The sequence below is a fragment of the Dromaius novaehollandiae genome, chromosome 4 (assembly GCF_036370855.1).
Source record: "Dromaius novaehollandiae isolate bDroNov1 chromosome 4, bDroNov1.hap1, whole genome shotgun sequence".
NCBI lineage: Eukaryota > Metazoa > Chordata > Aves > Casuariiformes > Dromaiidae > Dromaius > Dromaius novaehollandiae.
In genome coordinates, this window is record NC_088101.1 from 81182001 (window position 1) to 81199304 (window position 17304).

The 17304-nt window shown below is 46.8% G+C and overlaps 1 protein-coding gene across 4 annotated transcripts in view; it reads right to left on the reverse strand.

Moving 5' to 3' along the window:
* FGFRL1 (fibroblast growth factor receptor like 1) overlaps positions 1 to 17304 on the reverse strand; it is a 213518-nt gene that overhangs the window by 86778 nt on the left and 109436 nt on the right. For all 4 annotated transcript variants that reach the window (XM_064511581.1, XM_026112790.2, XM_026112791.2 and 1 more), the window contains one exon: positions 5428 to 5700. In XM_064511581.1, the coding sequence (XP_064367651.1) occupies positions 5428 to 5700 (273 nt within the window). The remainder of the gene's footprint in view (positions 1 to 5427; positions 5701 to 17304) is intronic.

A 17304-nucleotide genomic window follows, 5' to 3' on the forward strand; every position in this document is an offset into this window, starting at 1 on the left:
GGGCATCATTATACAAATAACTTTGAAGGGAGGTACAGCACATTTGTTTTGATGGGCTACAGATAATTCTCCACAATAAGGAACCATTGTACTTAATAACTGCAATGCTGATTTAATACTGATTAAAGAGGAGTTCCTCTTCCAGCATTTGTAAATCTGTCTGCAGTGTAATTGGCATCCCAAATCTTGTGGTAAGCCACAAAAACTATTAAGGCTGGCTAGGAGAGGAAATTGTAGTTTTGACTTATATTGGTTATCTGCTTTTACTGGCTTACATTTCATGCAGGGGTGTATTTGAGCAGGATTCCTTGGATCTTTGAGATCCGAGGCCTGCAGTTGGAGAGGACGGGGAAATAAGCAGGGCAGAAACCAATTGCTACCATCTGGGTTGGCAAAACCTTTGTCTGAGGAGGGAGATCAAAACCCCAGAATAAGAGGAGAAGATTCCCTTCCAAAACAGCAGCAGGAGGATGCTGAATTAGGAAGAAAAGACTTTCCCAAGCACTGTGAAGGAGGAATAGTCTTTTAGGGGGAGATTTAAGGGGTTTAGGCTCAACTCTGAGCCACACCTCACATTTTCTGTGGTCTTGGATTAATCACCTGATCTCTCTTTGCCTTAGTTACCATCTGTAAAATCACAGCAACCCATCTCATGTGTGCACGCAGACTGCAGACTCTTCCAGCCAGACAGTGTGTAGGTAGGTATGTCTACCAGATGGGTACGGGCAGATCCAAGCTTGCTCTGCACTGAGCTGCCTGGTTGCGAGCAAGATCTGCTACGAAAGCCCCAAAGGGACAGGAGAACAGGGTCAGACCCGAGGTAGTACAACCCCCTGAGACCAATCTGCAAGGAGGACACAGGAGCTCACACTTGCCGCCTCTGCCGGCATCCACTGATGTAGATGTGTCCACTGGCTCTCTTTACCTGTTTGGATAATGGCACAGATTTTTTTGCTTCTCTACACTCTAATGAAATATAAAGATTAATTAATAAGAGTTAAGATTAAGAAGTAAAACTGCAAAATGTTTCAATAAGCACTATTGAATGGATTCCAGAAACTACTGCTCAAACTCCCAGAACGTTTTCATGCCAAATGGATGTTATTTTCTCAAGACCTGACAATTAATGCATCATTTGACATGACCCTTCTAAATCTGTCTTCTGTTCTATTCTAGATTTAATATCTTAACCACCTTGCTCGTGTCTGACACCTGTGGTTTATGCATGTTTGGTGTTAGTAATAAAGCTGGAATAAGACTTTTTCTCCTTTGAAGGAGTGGGAGCCCAGCAGAGAGCAAAAAGGCCATATGGTTCAAAAGGCTACTCTGCCTAATGAAGTTTGTGCTTTCCAGAGCACAAACAAAACAGCTCCATCAATTTGATCTTCATCTCTGAAATGGACACAGAGTTGGTTTTAAAACACTGCCTCCTTCTCAAAAATCAACAAAGGACCTTTCTCAACCAAAAGCGTTTTCACCAGGATGAACACAAGCATCTGGCCAAAGCATTAAAGGTTTGAAGCCTTTGAAAGAATAAGTCAGTGATACCCGTGTGTTTACTTTCAGACTTTGGCAAGAAAGACCCTAGGGGAATGCTTGATTTCAGGGGAAGACTTTTCTAGTGAAGAGCAATTGGTTTGAAACATTGTGGGAACACGTCTGTGTCGCTGGGGATGAGGGACATAAAGCAATCCATCAGAAATAGTCTGAGCAACACCACCACACAGGGCTACACTGCGTGAGAAGGAAGGAAGGTGAACAGAAGCTAAGAAATACTGTATTTAGCCAACATTAGAATAAGGACACATGGAGATGACTGATTACTCAGCCCATATGTCTGTCACACAGTTAGTGTAAAGCTACCCTTTTCTTGGCACTGGGTAATCAATATTTGTTTTCACAAGGCTCAATCTCATGCCCACAGAGGCTGGTGGGAGTTTGCCATTTCCTTCCACGGCTGCCTGATGAGGCTCCAAATACCCACTGTTTGTGCCCAGAGCTTTCCAGTGCCAAATATAATGAACGCTATTGTTCTTGACACAATTTAACTTGATAATCCAATTTCCCTGAGCAACTGAATCGGAGCTCTTGCCTCAATCCTTCCTGCATGCTAGCCCAGCTTTTACCTTGCGTCCCCTGGCTTTTCCCTTTCATTTGTTTTTGCTGTGCTACCAAGAGCGGTCAGGGCCTCCTTTTACTCACAGATGCCAAGGTGCCTCTGTCCCTTGGAGAAATGGGAGCCACTTGGGCCCTGAGTCTTACAGAGGGCTCTGGAAGAGGACACAGAAGATTAAAGACTTCGGTGACCTCCACATAGGTAGTAGAAGCAGGACTGAAGCAAGCTCCTATAACATTCCCCTCTGCAAACCAGTCAGGTGGACCAAGCCACCTCCAAAAGGGGTTACGTCCATCTTTATAGACTATTTCCACTTTGCCCTTTCTGCACAGGGTAGCAAAGAAGAGGATGAACATGGATAGGAAGGAGATGAGTGAGGAAAACCAAAACCACAAAGTGCATGTCAGCTGTATGCCAGCTTTTACACATCATCCTACTGATGCTACAGGAGTCTTACAGCAAGAGGGTTTCCCTCACCTAAGCATCTCTTTCCTGATAAGACATTTACGTTCTGGTCTCTCTTCTGTAATGGCTCTGCAGTGAAGTGCCTTCTCCTAGAACCACCTTGTTATCGGGTGACAATCCTCCATCAAGCAGTGCCAAGTGTTTGCTACGTGCTCTGAACCCACAGCAGCCCTCCTACTGTGGAGGGGAAGAAAGAGGAAAAAATCAGGCAAGTGCTAAGCAGCAGGCAGCCAGATACTGACCCTAAACTCTGTCCTCACTTTTGCCTGTCCAAGTCCCCTGGCAGGCAGAACAGGGTGGCTTTGGGGGCAGCAGGCTGAAGCACGCTCCCTGCGAGTACCAGCCTGCAGCGGGGAAATGGCCAGGAGTCAGTGGCCAAGGATCTCTGGTGCTACAGCCTCATCGATGAGTGCAATCTTCAGGCCCCCACCTAAAGGACAGCTGTTCTCTTGGCAAGTAACTCATGGTGTCTTTGCTTCCTCTATGCAAAAGGAGGCAAATCCAGCTCTCTGCAATGAGCTAGTCACTGACCTTGAGACGGCCTCTGCCTCCTCACTCCCACACCCAGCACTGCCCAGTGATTCATCCTGCAGCTCTATCCACAGGGAACCCCCTGCTTGCATGTTAATGACCCTCAGGGTCATTAACAAGCCTTTCAGCATTAGTGATTTGCCGGAGCATGTCAATCCATTGCTGAAGCTGCTGTCAGATCAGGCAGCTACACCACAGCATCTTAGATGGCATCTCTGTTCCTCTGCCCTTACGGTCTTGGGCATCTCACATCAAACCACCCCGAGGCTGTATCTACACTGTATCTATACCAGCAGCACCTGAGTACTGCAACATAATCATCTATCATGTAGCCTTTTTTATTTAAAAAAAAAGTTCTCTTATTCAATTTTGGTCAACCAGCACTTTCCCAAGCATGGTTTGGGAGTCAGAAGATGTCAGGAGTCACTCGCAGTAGGCAGTTTGCTCAGAGATGCTATATCTAGAGGCTCTGTAAGTTTGCTAGCATAGACGTGAGCTGTTCAGGGCCAACAGGCACCCAGCAACATTCCCAGGCATGCACAGTTCACTAGAGTGGACACAGGCCAAGGCACACACCAAACAAGACTTGACTTTTCAGAGAACTACAGAAGTCAATACTGCTCCCACCGTCCCTCAGCCAGTGCTTGACAGCTGTTAAAGAATTACTCTGCTCCCAAGAGGTGACAATCTTGTGATGGAAAAAAACCCTGACCATATTGCATTGAGACTCTTCACTTGAGGGAAGAGTTCTCCTGTGGTTAAAGCACATCACCTGTGGCTTTGCCACAGACCTTCTACAACTCCATTCTCCAAGGAAATCAGGGACTGATTTTTCAGAGTTCTCAACTTTCCTTTCCCCACTTTTCTCAGCCGTGGAGTTCCAGATGCCCTCAGCTTTCCTGGTGCTCCTATGACCAAAACCAACCTTGGCCAGATTTGTCCAAAAAACCCGCTCCCAGTGTGAGTGCTGTGTTCCTGTATCCAAGTTACCAACCCTGCCCACAGCTCCACTGCATGCAGCTGGGCCCAGGCACCTGTTTGCAGGCACCTCTGCAAGAGATAGCTCAGAAGATGCCCCTTTTTGACAGGGATGCCAGGCAATGAGTTCCTTCCTCTGTTATCCTGTCTCCTTAGGGAGAGCTAGAAATGCAGAGACTGGCTTGGGCTGAGTCATGAGCTCCTTCCTATGGACAGGAAAAGTTGTCTTTCCCTCCTCAGAGCAACACACAGAGCTGCATGACTAGCTCTTTTCCTCTCCACAGAGACTTTTGGGGGCAAAGAGCCATTTCCTGGCACAAAGGGCACTTGCGGCTGTTGTTGGAGGATGAAGAGGGAACTGGACAGAATTTGAGCAGGGCCCTCATGTCTTACTAGGCAACCCAGATCTCAGCAAGAAGCTTTTAGTTCTTTCAAACCAAAACAAACCTTATGGACCAAGTGCTGGAAGAGTCGATTAAGAAATATGGTGAGCAAGATACCTGATTTCATCCCACTTTGTACCTTTTCCCTTTGCCACGTCAACTTTCTCCACCACTCAGATTTCACCCAGCCTCTTTCGACTCCCCCAGCTAAGGAGCAATGAACACAAGTCCGCAGCAGCAAAAACAGGAGACTCTCTGACTGCCCAGCAGAAGGTTCTTTGGGGGGCCCAGGATCACTCACCCCAACAGGTGACCCCAAAACCCCAAACATGCTTTCTAGGCCAAGCAAACCCTTTGGGGTCAGTCAAAATCACAGCCAAAGAACCCATGTCTCCACAATGACATCTGAAGCTTTCTAAATCCTGCCTCCACCAAGGGGATTTCTCAGGCACTGAGCATCCCTGGGTCATACGCCAGCTCTGAGCCTTGTTTCAACCTAAATATTATTATTCCTGGAGACACCATGCTTTGCAAAAGCTCAGTACATGGATCCCCCAGCTGTGCGTTTTTATATGGATGCCTTAACATTTGTTTTGAGAACTATCGGGTTCCAACAGCAAACATAAAGATCAGTGTGACCTCCCCTTATCACACAGCCTTTCCTGTGTGGAATTCACTGCGATCTGTACCCTAGTGATTATTGCATCATTTCTGTTTATTTGTAACCTTTGGCACTCCGTAATCTTATCTGCCTGCAGCCGGCTGCAACGCAGAAGATGTGCAGCAACACAGCCAGCTCTGGCAGTCCTCGAACACTGGAATGGGCCAGTTAAGAGCGGAGGTCGGCAAATGATTAGCAAAGCAAATCTGCAGTCACTGACAGCTACAAAGAAATCACACTCGCCCTCTCCCCACAAAGCAGGTGAGACCTGGCCTCCCTCCAGCTGTACTCACCAATCACAATGAGGGTGTAGTTGACGTTGGTGCTGCCAAAGCCATTGGTGGCCTTGCAAATGTACGTTCCCGCATCTTCGCTTTCCACCTCCTTGATTTTCAGCCCTTGCTGAAGGATTCGGAACCTCGTCCAGCCGCTGTGGATAGTCCGTCCATCCTTCATCCACATGGTGAGAGGTGGTGGGTCGCCTTCCACTGGACACAGGAGCTTGATGGTCCTGCCTAGCCTCACAGACTGGCGGTGGATCACTTTATCGGCAATCCTCGGTGGGCCTAAGAAAGAGCGGGAAGGGGAAGAGTCGTCATTGCTTTTCTCAGTAGCATGGCACTGATTTAAAGGCCAATCATGAATCAGGCCACTACTACATTAACTGCTATTAACTGCTACAGAGATACTGTAAAAGGTGCTTACCAAAAATCACTTACAACCAAGGCTAAAACTGCAAGTGATTAGAGAGGGATACATCAAAAGAGACACTGGCCTGTGCAAGACCTGAAGCTGCAGCCTTGACCTCATTAGCAGCTCATGCAAACCAGCAGCTCTAATGCACCGGGGAAGCCGGGCTCCAATTCTGTCTGCCTTTTCCAAAGTACCCCATTTCCCTCGTGCAAGGAGGAGCCGATACCCAAACTGTTGGGTTGTAGTTGGTGAAACAACTGTAGCCGTTTTAAACTTAACACCAATCCTGACGGCAAAATTAGGAGCAGCACTGATACTTAAAACAAAACACTCCCTTCCCCTCCATCCCCCAAAGAAAAAAGTTATAATCTTTTCATGTTATGTGTACAGCAATTCCTTTTAATAGTGACCAGGTGGGCTTTATCTGAGACATATATGCCTGCAGTGGAACAGTTGTTGGACATTCATTGGGTATCCTTCCCTGAAGGATACAGCACAGCCTGACAGGTTAACACTGCAGGTATCGAAAAACAGGGTATTTTCATAAATTGTCTTGGCAATCCTGCTGGTTTAACCTGATGGACAAACATTTGCGCTTTGTAAAAGGTCGCGATTTCATGCAAAACAGTGTGTCCCTGGAATGCCACAGAGTCAACACACTGTTTGCCACATGGTAACAGTACACACTTGGACAGGCCAACACTCAAGAAAAAGAAGTAATAAGGACACCAACAGTGGGAGCAGTCCCTTAGCTGATTCAGCCTGAAACTTCTTCCCAAAGCTCTGAAGTGTTGAAGCACAGTTTCTTTTTCCTGCCTCTTTCTGCCTTTTCATTAGTCTATTGCACAAGTCCCCCACTAAAATTGCAATAGTAATGCTCTTCGCAGAATAGTCTATTAACGGGTGTGGTAATAAGTGCCCTGCTCTTCCATAAGGACAAAACTTTTTGGTAAGCAGTGATGATGCTAAGTTGCACCCAAGCCCCACAAGAAGTCTGTGGGATTTGAAACTGCTTCTTCGTATCATATTTCTGTTCCTAGTGTTTTAGAGGATTGAACTCACATGGGATAAGCTACGGAGCTCATTCATATTTGCACTTCCTCATGACTAATTCCTGTTATTTCAATATCTGCCTGAATATTCCCCAACATGACTAAGGCAGTACATACAGTCCAGCTCATGAATGACTATGGAGCTGCTGTCTCCATGACTCATGTTGAATAGCATCTATGAGTTTCACAGCTTTGCTGCTGAACAGAAGTGTTTCTCAAGCTGAGAAAAGGGTCAGCAGCTAGCTCGAAAGTCATGGATTAGTTTAACTAAGAGCCTGGTTAAACCAACGACAGACTCAGATTCTGACGAATTGCTCAAGTCCCAGAGTAGGGGTCTCAAGAACACTTATTCTGAAAAAGTCAGTCCTAGACAAAGATAACTACCGCACATTCCTGGCACACCTTCTGCAGACACCTGCAGGAGAGGGAGTCTCGCAGGCAATAGTGCCTTCCCATGCTCCAAGGGAACTGGCAAAACCCCATGAGAAATGTCTGCCTAGGACTTTCTAAGTCCTGCAATCCATACTATTGATGTTCTCCACCTTGGGAGATCTCCAGCCAGCTCTGTGGATGGAAAGATTTGGACAATGATCCCAAGATGCTCTGAATGCTCATCTGACGCAAGCCCCATTCCTGAATTTTTTAAAGAGAAGATCCACCCACCCAAGGAGATTGTGTGCGTACGCTTTGATGAAGCAGAATTCACTGACATCAGGTGAGGATCCAGCCCCAGATTCTGCTACTTTTACATACTTGGCATAGTGCCTTACTCAGACAAGTTCAGAGCCTGGTTGAAATCCTAGGTCAGCCCTTGTAGAAGTCCCTTCTGACTTGGAGCCCCACCAAACCAAGTCGAACTTTAAGAGTAGTTTCACTGCAATCTATCTGAGAGCCAGGATACTACTCAATACATATTCAGATGGCAAAAACAGACCTATAATTAGTGCTGGGGAAAAATGTTTGGTGCAGGGCAAGCAGGGACAGTGGAGAGAGAGCACCCTCCTCCCAACTTGAAAACCCTGCTGTAGCTCCTTCGAACCCCTTTTCCTTCCGACATTCAGGTTGACTCCTGACAAATTTTTAGACCTGGAGGAATCAGATAGTTTCCCAGTCACGTCATGTGCCTCGCTGGGGCAGGCTGCACAAGCAGCTCTCCTGATGGCACTGGAGTTGCCTCTGGATCTGTCACATGGTTGGGTCAGTAATCAGCTTGGTCCTCCTAAATGCCATTTTCCTTTGATTGACCTTTCATTCTGAGGAATTGTTGGATCGCTTTCTGTCACAGGATCTATTTGCAGACCTTTTTGGCATTTAGAAAAGGGAGCGTTTCTCAGAACCTTTCTGCTTGAAAAGACAAATGCCACCATGGCCCTTCGCCGTCCCCTCCCTGTTTGCTAGTCTTTCCAGTGCCTTTCTCAGGATGAAGAATAAAAAATTCCCCCCTCTTTTTTTCCTGCTGTAAATGTTGTTGGGTAGAGCTGCACACGCTCCTCAGTAAGGTGGAGTCCCAGGGCACAGATGCTAAAAGCCTGCTTCTGTTCATTCGGTGCTGTAAATGTTCCCATTTTATTACCCATCATCTTTATATTAATAACTTTCTGCGTAAGCAGTACTCTCTCTCTGGAATCAGTCGCTCTGCATACACCAGAGGCTTCAGAGGCCCTGGCAAGCCAACGAGAGCTGGACCTCCTGTAGATGCTTATGGCAGAATCTAATGTTGATATCATCACGGATCTCTATCTCTTTCTAACGTGAAGGCATCTCCTGGGTCTTATTTCACTACATATTTGCTGAATCCCTGCCTTGGGAGTGCAATAGTGATGGATGCTTGCTTTTCAAGTCAAGATACACTTTGGCACATCTTGCTGCTCTGTGCTGTCAGTAATCTGGGGGGAGGCGGTGGAGAGGGGGAAGCATGTTGTGCAAAAAGAGCCCTTCAGGAACACCCCTGTGCTCTGCGTGCAGCAACATATCCCCACTCTGAATCTGTGCACTGAAAATGCCCAGAACTGCTCATGTCCTGCTTAATTTCCAGGGCTGCTTTATGACAGCTCCATCCTCTGTTAAACGAACAAGCTGTGACTCCCCTCTGACTCAGGCAGATCCCAAAGTCTGCCCCCGGCCTCCACCGCCGCAGCACTTTGGCACTTCAGCCGGGGCAGGCTGACACCACAGTAATATTTCACCGTGCTCGGGAACTACCGACTGGCAACCAGCCCTGCAAGGGACGGCGGGCTGCAGCAAAAAGATGCTGAGCACCCCCATTTTTCAGCAGCACCGGTGGCACTGAGGGGAGCTCAGCCCTCGGCAGCTCCTTCAGGTGATGCTGCCTTCTAGCATCGCTCTGTCGCGCCGGCTCGCTGAGCTCCCGTCCTTTCTCATCTCACTTGACAAGCTGCTTGCAAGCCGATTATGCATGCCTATATATTACACACGCGTCCAGCCATGCACCTTCCTCCTCCAGCATGTTCCCCCTTTTCTTATCCTTTTGCCCTGTGTTAGATTGTGCAAGATACTCTTTCCTCCAAACTCTTCTTCTCTCAGCTCTCCCCGTTCCCGCGGGCTTCCCGAGGCGAAGGGTTGCGGGGGTCCCTCCTCGGCTCCCGGGCTGGGGCACGTGCGCGCGCACAGCTGAGCGTGCCGGCGCGGGAGCAGAGCCGGGCACTCAGCCCGCATCTCTGGCGGCAGGATCCATTTCTCCAGCTGCTCCGAGCGGGAAACTCCCAGGAAACCACCTGCCGCTTCACCTACAGCTGCGAGCGAGGAGGTGAAAAGGGGCTGAACCCTGGGCGCTGCCGACGGCCCAGCGCTCGCTGCCTCCGGCTGCTGCCTTGTGCGCGAACGCAGCCTTGGAAAGCAGATGCAACTGCTGTCCAAGCAGTATATTTGCAGCCAGTGCCTCAGCCCTGTCACTCCTAGCCTCTAAGAGCAGGTCCGAGCTCATATCTAGTGTATTTTGAGAGCAATACCCTACAGTTGCTTGCTGCAGCGCTGCTCTTGCCTTGCTTGTGGGTTGTGTGTTAGGGCAACGCAAGAGCTAGGTAGCAAACCTATAAGGGACTGCTTCAAAACCTCAAATCCGACAAAGATTCATACTGGTAAAATCCTGAATGCGCGTATCTACCAACACAGATTTTTTAATGCCAATAAGTATCATCTTCCTGACCCAATCCTGCAATCATTACTCCCAGCTATTGGAGGGACCCCAAAAATTGCCCCAAGCCTGCACCCGAGGGCCCAGGCTGCAGACTGGGTCCTCTGAAGACAGAGCAGGACAGAGCGATGCTCTCAGGGCCCGGGTGGAAATCCTTGGGGAGGGATCCCTCTTCCATATTCCCTGTTGTTTCTTTGCCATTAGGCAGTACTTCTTGAAAAATCAGTCTTTCAAAGTGCGGAGAATCTGCAAGCACGGATGGTGCTAGAGACAGAGCGAGCGTCCCCGCAGCGCATTGCATTGGGAGAAGCGGCTGAACCCAAGGCCCCAGCTAGATATTCCACCAAAACTGCTGATACAGATTTTTACACATTTTTATAGCTGGAGGGAAGAGGGGAAGAGAAAATAACAACCGCTTTTGCTCCCATTCTTGCAATCTTCCACTGCGCAAAGCCTGATCTCTAGCTACAGGGTGCCGCTGAGAAACACCCCTTCAAACCACCCCGCGCTGGAGACGACGGGGCGGCTGGCTTCCCAGTCCGGGCGACCAGAAGCGAAGGTTACGATAAATGAAGCCCCACCTCGGCACAAAGGCAGCAGGAGCTGGTCTCCTTCGGTTCCTCTTCTCCTCAGCCCAATAATTCGAGAGGGTCACTTCTTAATATTTGGGCCTCGGATGAAGGGTGGGGTAGGACAGCCGCAGATGGGGCTCGCGAAGAAGTGATGAGAACGCAGCTGCCTCCCCCACGCCTGGTTGTTATTCTTTCTCCAAATACAAACTAAATATAACTTTGCCCCGTAACATTCAAATCATTTTAGTTGCTAGAAGGGATCATGCCTGGAGTTCCAAGGGCCGGGGTGCAATCAGGCTTAAAATATAATTTAAACAAGCCAGACCCTACATTTTCCACCGGGTTATTTTCCTGCTCACCGTTTCCCCGTCTCCAAACACATATAAATACACCCAGAAAGAAACGAACAGACGCAGGGAGATGCCAAGTTTTCTGCTCAAGATCATATAAGCCCAGTCAAACATTAACAAGGAAACGCTGTGATCACTTCATTTGTTTTAAATATTTCTGCTCCTATACATGCAGACAAGTGTGCAGATTTATTTGCCTCATTTACGAATTCAAGCAACTGGAATCTCCATTCTGTCCCATTATATAAAAGACAGATCCTACACCTGTCTTACTGAACAGCTGGGCAGTTTTCAATTTATATCCTGCGATACTGCTCTCTACCATCCTATACCATGCTGCTGACACCGCTTTGCAAGCATTCCTTTCCTTTGCCCCCAAGGGCCTGGAAACTGCTGGTGGTTGCCCCTTCTTGGCAAAAGGAGTAAAACCTGACAAAGCCTCTTTGCTTTAATAAATGGCTATTTCCAGGAAGCTGCGAAAACAGTTTCTAGAAGCGTATTTAAGACACAACGGTGGAACGGACTAGAGCTTCCTGTCCACATTTCTCACAGTCAAAACCACGCACACATGTAATTATATTTTCCTGGACTGCATTGCAAAGTTCATGCACTCGTTCAACTCATACCTGTAGTAAACATGATTTATGGCTCTGTGTGAAAACCCTCTAGATATATGGGGTTTTGATAGTGACTCGAAGCTAGTGCTATAATTTAGTAACACCTAGCAGTGAAAGCTAAATGATTTCCCACTCCACATTCCTGACTTTCCATGAACCCCTTTTACTGCTAACCTGGGGAGGAGATACTGCTTCTACAATTGTTTGGACTTAGCCTTGTTATTCCTCGAACTAAACTGCATGCTAGCTTCAAGCTTCACATATGGTGAACACACCAGCACTGACCCATGTCCTGTGAGACCATTTGCCACGATACAGTTCAAAGTGAACTTTATTAACACATTAAACATAATTACAAAGAGGAAATTCCAAGGAAGGTCAACCAGCCCGGACAGTTTCTTGGAATGGAAAGTAATTTATAATATCCACATACTGTATTGTAAAGTTTATATAGAAGTTAAATAAGTTTTAAGAGTCCCATGGGTTATGTATATTTTATTATTTAATACCAAACACATTCACTTTCCATGAAGATAAGATTTCTTTTGAAGCGCTGTGTTAGCAAATTAGCAAAGCCATTTACCATGAAGCACCCAAGCAGCCCATCAACGCATGCAAGGAATCAACATCAGGGACCATGGTACCCACACACCTTAGGTGCCCATGTCCACGACGAGATACAGCAAAACACAGACCAATTTCTTTATTGCAGTGACACAAAGGAGTAAGACGATAGCCATTAACCAAAACACTTGCTCAGTGGGAACACAGTCTTTCGGGCCAGCACTGGGCAGCTTCATTTGGTTCTTTACTTTCACCCTATCCATCACTGTAAACCCTGATCTTCAAACACCCTTGTACTAAGGGTGGCCCACACTAAAGTTGATTTTCCTCAGTTCTCCCACACTTCAGAATTAATGTGGAAGGCTGGAAACAGCCATCTAAAAGCCGTGTTTTACACTCGCTTCCTGAGTTGGCTGACTTTGGGACCCATTGCCAGAAAGCGGGGCTGGACAATTCCTATGCACAATAGGATGAAGTTTAATCCTCTCCGCCAGACCCACATGAGGTTTACACATTTCTTACACTCTGCACATCGTCAGAACCACTATTTGTATTGGCATTTGAGGCCCTGCTATTTTGAGGGCTGGACGAACACCTACCCAAACGCAATTCCCCCACCAAAGAGTGTACGATGCAACCATGGCAAGAGCTTCAATGGACGTGAGTAGGTGCTCTTCAAAGCCTAGTGTTGGCTCTCTGCACCACGGGTAGCCATTACATGGAGAACAGAGTTGATAACAATGATTTTTTTGACAGAGAGAGAAAGATGAATGCTGTGCCCATGCATACAATTAACTATTGGAATAAGCACTTTGAAGGATTAGTGTGTTCAACAGCTTCTCATATTTTCAGAACAAGACAAGCTTTTCTGAAAGGTATGCATTAGCCAAATAAAACAGGAGTCAGGGTAGAGGCAACTGGGCCAAACGCTTTGGTATGTGACAGAAAGAGATCAGATTAGATGAGCTAATGGGTCCTTCTTGGCTTGGCAACCGGGCAACCCACAGACCAAAACAGTGCTTACCGAAAACAATCAAAAGATTAAAGAAAAAAACCAAAACAACAGCATCTCTGCCGAGCAAAGAGAACATGCTGAAGACCTTCAGAGAGGAACACAAAAACACCACAAGTATTTGCAGACCAGCCCCCATGGATGGCCAAACTCAGCTTTGGGAATAGAGGACAATCTGCAAGAGCAAGTTCTAGGTTAGGGCTACACAGCTGAGCCCAGCAAAGCTTTGCAGATTCATTTTACAGCAAGTACAGTGAAATATTTTCTCTCTTCCCTAGCCCTGTGGTAGGAGCTGCTTTCCTGACAAAATGGATTTTTATTGATAGCACAAGAAGTGCTTGCCATATTTTTACACAAGCAATAACTAGCCCCTTGGGTGAAGGCTACCAGTAAATTTTCTACTCTGGAAGTTCCAAAAATAAAAAAAAAAATAGATTATTTGGGAACATGTTCCATTTAATTAAGTGCCCTGCATATGCATTTCACTGCAATTTAATAAAACAGTTATTGTATGTTAAACAATTGGCACTTGGTTATTGCACAGATTTATTACAGTTCAACAACAGTAGATGAGATACATATCTCTTACATGGTTTTTAAATCCTTTGAGCATATGCTTTCAATAATCGGTTGGTATTTATTTAACATGAAATTACCGTCTTATTAAATTAAATGTGCATGGGTGACATTCAGTTTTAAGTGTTGCTGAATATTTTTTCAGCAGCAAAAAATAGTAACTTTATCCCTTAGGTCTCGAGGTAGCAAACACAAAGGAGAGTTAGGATTATTTCCAATAACTTCTGAAGAAATAGACTTCTTATTCTAGAATGTTTCACTTCTAATATGGAAGAAAAAGGTATTATTTATTGTTTCTAAAGTGCTGCCAGCGGGCTGAGCATGGTCCCAAAGAGAAGACTAACATTTTTACTCAGAGGCTAAAACTATGTTGACAGGGAGCTTCAGATACAGCGGATGACGAGAAAGCTTTCTTTAGAGAAGAGATAAACATGACACGGGTGCCTAGGCACAGCTGCCCCCCAAATCTACCCTTTTCTTTCCTGTTCGAGAAGGCAAACTGACCTGAAAAATGACAATCTTAATTTGCTTTTCCTAAAAAAATACCTCTTCAAGGTTCTGAAATTAAAGGCTTTTTTAGCCTCCTGTCTCCAGGCAGGACAAACTGCCTGACACTGGAAGAAAGCTAGAAACCCTCTGGCTTGAGGGAGGCAGGAGGATCCATAATCCGTGTGGAAATCCTGCCGGAGAGCTCAAACGTGCGCTCGGCAAACCCATCCCAAAGCCCCAGCGTCCCCACCACGGGTCACCTCTGCCAACGCGAGGAGTTTGTTTGCTTCCCATCATCTCCGGGAAACAATCCAGGCAGGCAGGCCTGAATTAGCTGCTGGGGTTAATCTACCCCAAATTTAACATAAATGCGATTGCGCTCTGCCCTTCCAACTGCTTCCCGAGCCCAGTGGATTTCCCGGCCAAATCTCCCACCAACTCCAAGACTTGTAGCAAAACAAACCAGACACTCTGCAAATCTCAGTTTAATTCACTTATTTTGTAACAAAATTCCCCTGCGAGCCACCAGTTGCAATCGTATCCCAAAACCCGAGGCTTCAAAGGAAGGCATTGACTTCTGAGCCTTTACAATACCCCCCGCTCCCTGGCTCATGCCCCTGCGTATGTGCAGCTCCCCGTCACCTAATCCTTTTATTTGAATTGCTCCTGCAAAATAGGATGCTCAGGCTCACACTTGGTGACAAGGATTCCCATTGAACTCTGCTCGTCGGTGTTTAACCCAGTCTAAGCACAGTACAAGGTTTAATAGGTAATTAGCCATTTCCCTTATAGACAGACATTTCTGCGCGAGCCATACAAGCAGGAAATTGTACGTGTCACTGTCTATGTCTGCAGGGAAACAGAAACCACGAGGGTTGACTCCGTGCCATACTCAGGAATGGTGGGAGGGAAGATCAGAGAACAGCTGGTTCGCCTTCCTGATGGCCCTCGGTGGCGAGTCCTCTGCTGTACACCATCACGGGGTCCTTTGCGTTTGTATCCGTATCATGTATTGGTTTTCCAATATCGATATTTCCAATATCCAGTGTTGTATATCGGTTTTCCTAAAAATCTCTTCTTTAAGGGATGAAGTTGGAGAAGACTGGACGCTTCCATCCAGCGCTGGTACCCACCGGCCTTTCCCAACACCCAAGGTGGAAAAGGTGTACTTAGGGCACTAAGGACTCGCAGCAAACAGGCTTGAGCAATCAGTATCTCAAAGTGGAGACGCTGCCAAAATATCCGCAAGCCTTTTGCTGCTGGGAAATCCATGGCGGCTCCCTACATGGAGCGGCTGCTCGCAGCCCTCCGTTCCCTGGGCCCCCGTGAGAAGGGGCTTCTAAGTTTGGTCACCGCAAAAACGCAGGAACAACTGTTTGTTGGTGACCACAAAGAGATAAACACCACGGTATTTAGGAACTGAAGATATTTTCGGAGGCTGCTCTAAAACAGAAGGCACTTCTAGCTGAATCGCTGCAGAGCCGGCTTGGGAGGGAGTCTTTGCAGAAAGGTTTCTCTATCAGGAAATGGCATTTTTGTCAAGAACCAAGATTTGTCAAGATTTCTGTTTCAAGCTTCCTGTTTTTCAATTTGAGACGTCTTTGGTTTCAGAATTTTAAGCTAATTACAATGAAACACATACAAGCAAAAAAGTCGGTATCTTGAAAGTGCACCGATTAAGCAACAGTGATTTTTTTAAACAGATTGCTGTGTCACAAAAACACAAAAGCAGCTTTGATTTGGGTCAGGAATTAATTAAAATACTGAAAAATTTCACCAGATCAGAAATAAATAAAAAAAAATGCTTGTCTTGCTCCACAAGAAAAAACGCAAACCAAACCTGACCTTCTGGCTCCTTCGAAGACAGCAGCATTTTGAAAACCTGCCTGCAATCCGTTCATACTTTACCCTACCAAAACCTCCCTCCCATGCTAGATTTGATGGAACTGCTCAGAGCAATGTGACCCTCTCCAAATTAAGCCCTCATTATAAGGGCCTACCTCAAGTGTGCCTCCATCAGGGCTTTAGTTTGGATCGGGGGTGTGCTTTTAAAGTGAAACCTTCTATCATCCCCACCCCATGAGCTCATGCAGAATAAACTCCCCAAATGCACATAACGTGAACATCGGCATCAAATATTTCTCTTTAAAGATCCGTTTCTGTGGTGCCACTCTACTAGTTAACGTAGACATGCCTGTACATCTCTTTCAAGAGGGGAGAATATTTAAATACCATTTAAAAGAAAGTGTTCGCATAGGTTCATCCAGTGAAGACATACATTTAAACTCAAGAGACGCCAAATCTACAGCATATAAAAAAAGGGAAACCATCAATGCGTTCTTACAGCATTCACATCTGGTTCCCTGCTCCCCAGGTGCTGCAGCACACGCTGCTGAAGCACGACATCGGCAGGAGCCAGGACTTTGTAACACATGAAGCCGTCACGTCTCAAGTCTATTTTTCCATCAGTTCTCATACAGGAAACTGTCTCAGGTCCAGTCAATACCCAAAGGAAAGCAGGTAACGTTTTCTTCACATGGGTCACTGCTAGTCCAGTACCAGAACACACTGTTAAAACATGCAGCTTTTCCCAATTCCCAACTCTGGTTGCTAAAACTTGGGCTATCTTTGGGACAGTCTGAATTAGCGAAGACTCGTTGCTCTGTTAGGCTTGCTAGATCTGATCATCCCCCCTTGTCCTGTGCCCAGGACGGCTTAGCTTTAATATGAGAGAAAATCAGCGCATTTGCTCTGGCAGGGCTGGGGCTGCACGGCACCTCTTGCTGCGGTTGCACTTCGTCTGCAGGAAGATGCTTTTCCTGCACCTCTATTACACAGCAGAGTGGAACATCTCCAGCTGACAAAACAGCCCGTAACAGCGGCTATATTCCGCCTAAGTTTAAATATTCCGTAGCCGCCAGGTAGATAGGGCTGAGCTGGAATCCCAATTAACGCCCGCTCCTATTACCTCACAGTCTAGCAATGCACCTTCGGCAGGGGCTGCGGGGGAGAAGCCTGGGGAGCGGAACAGCTATCCCGGGAAAACTGAGCAGCCAGCAACCCCAGCGCGCTGCGCGGTTGCATAGCTGGT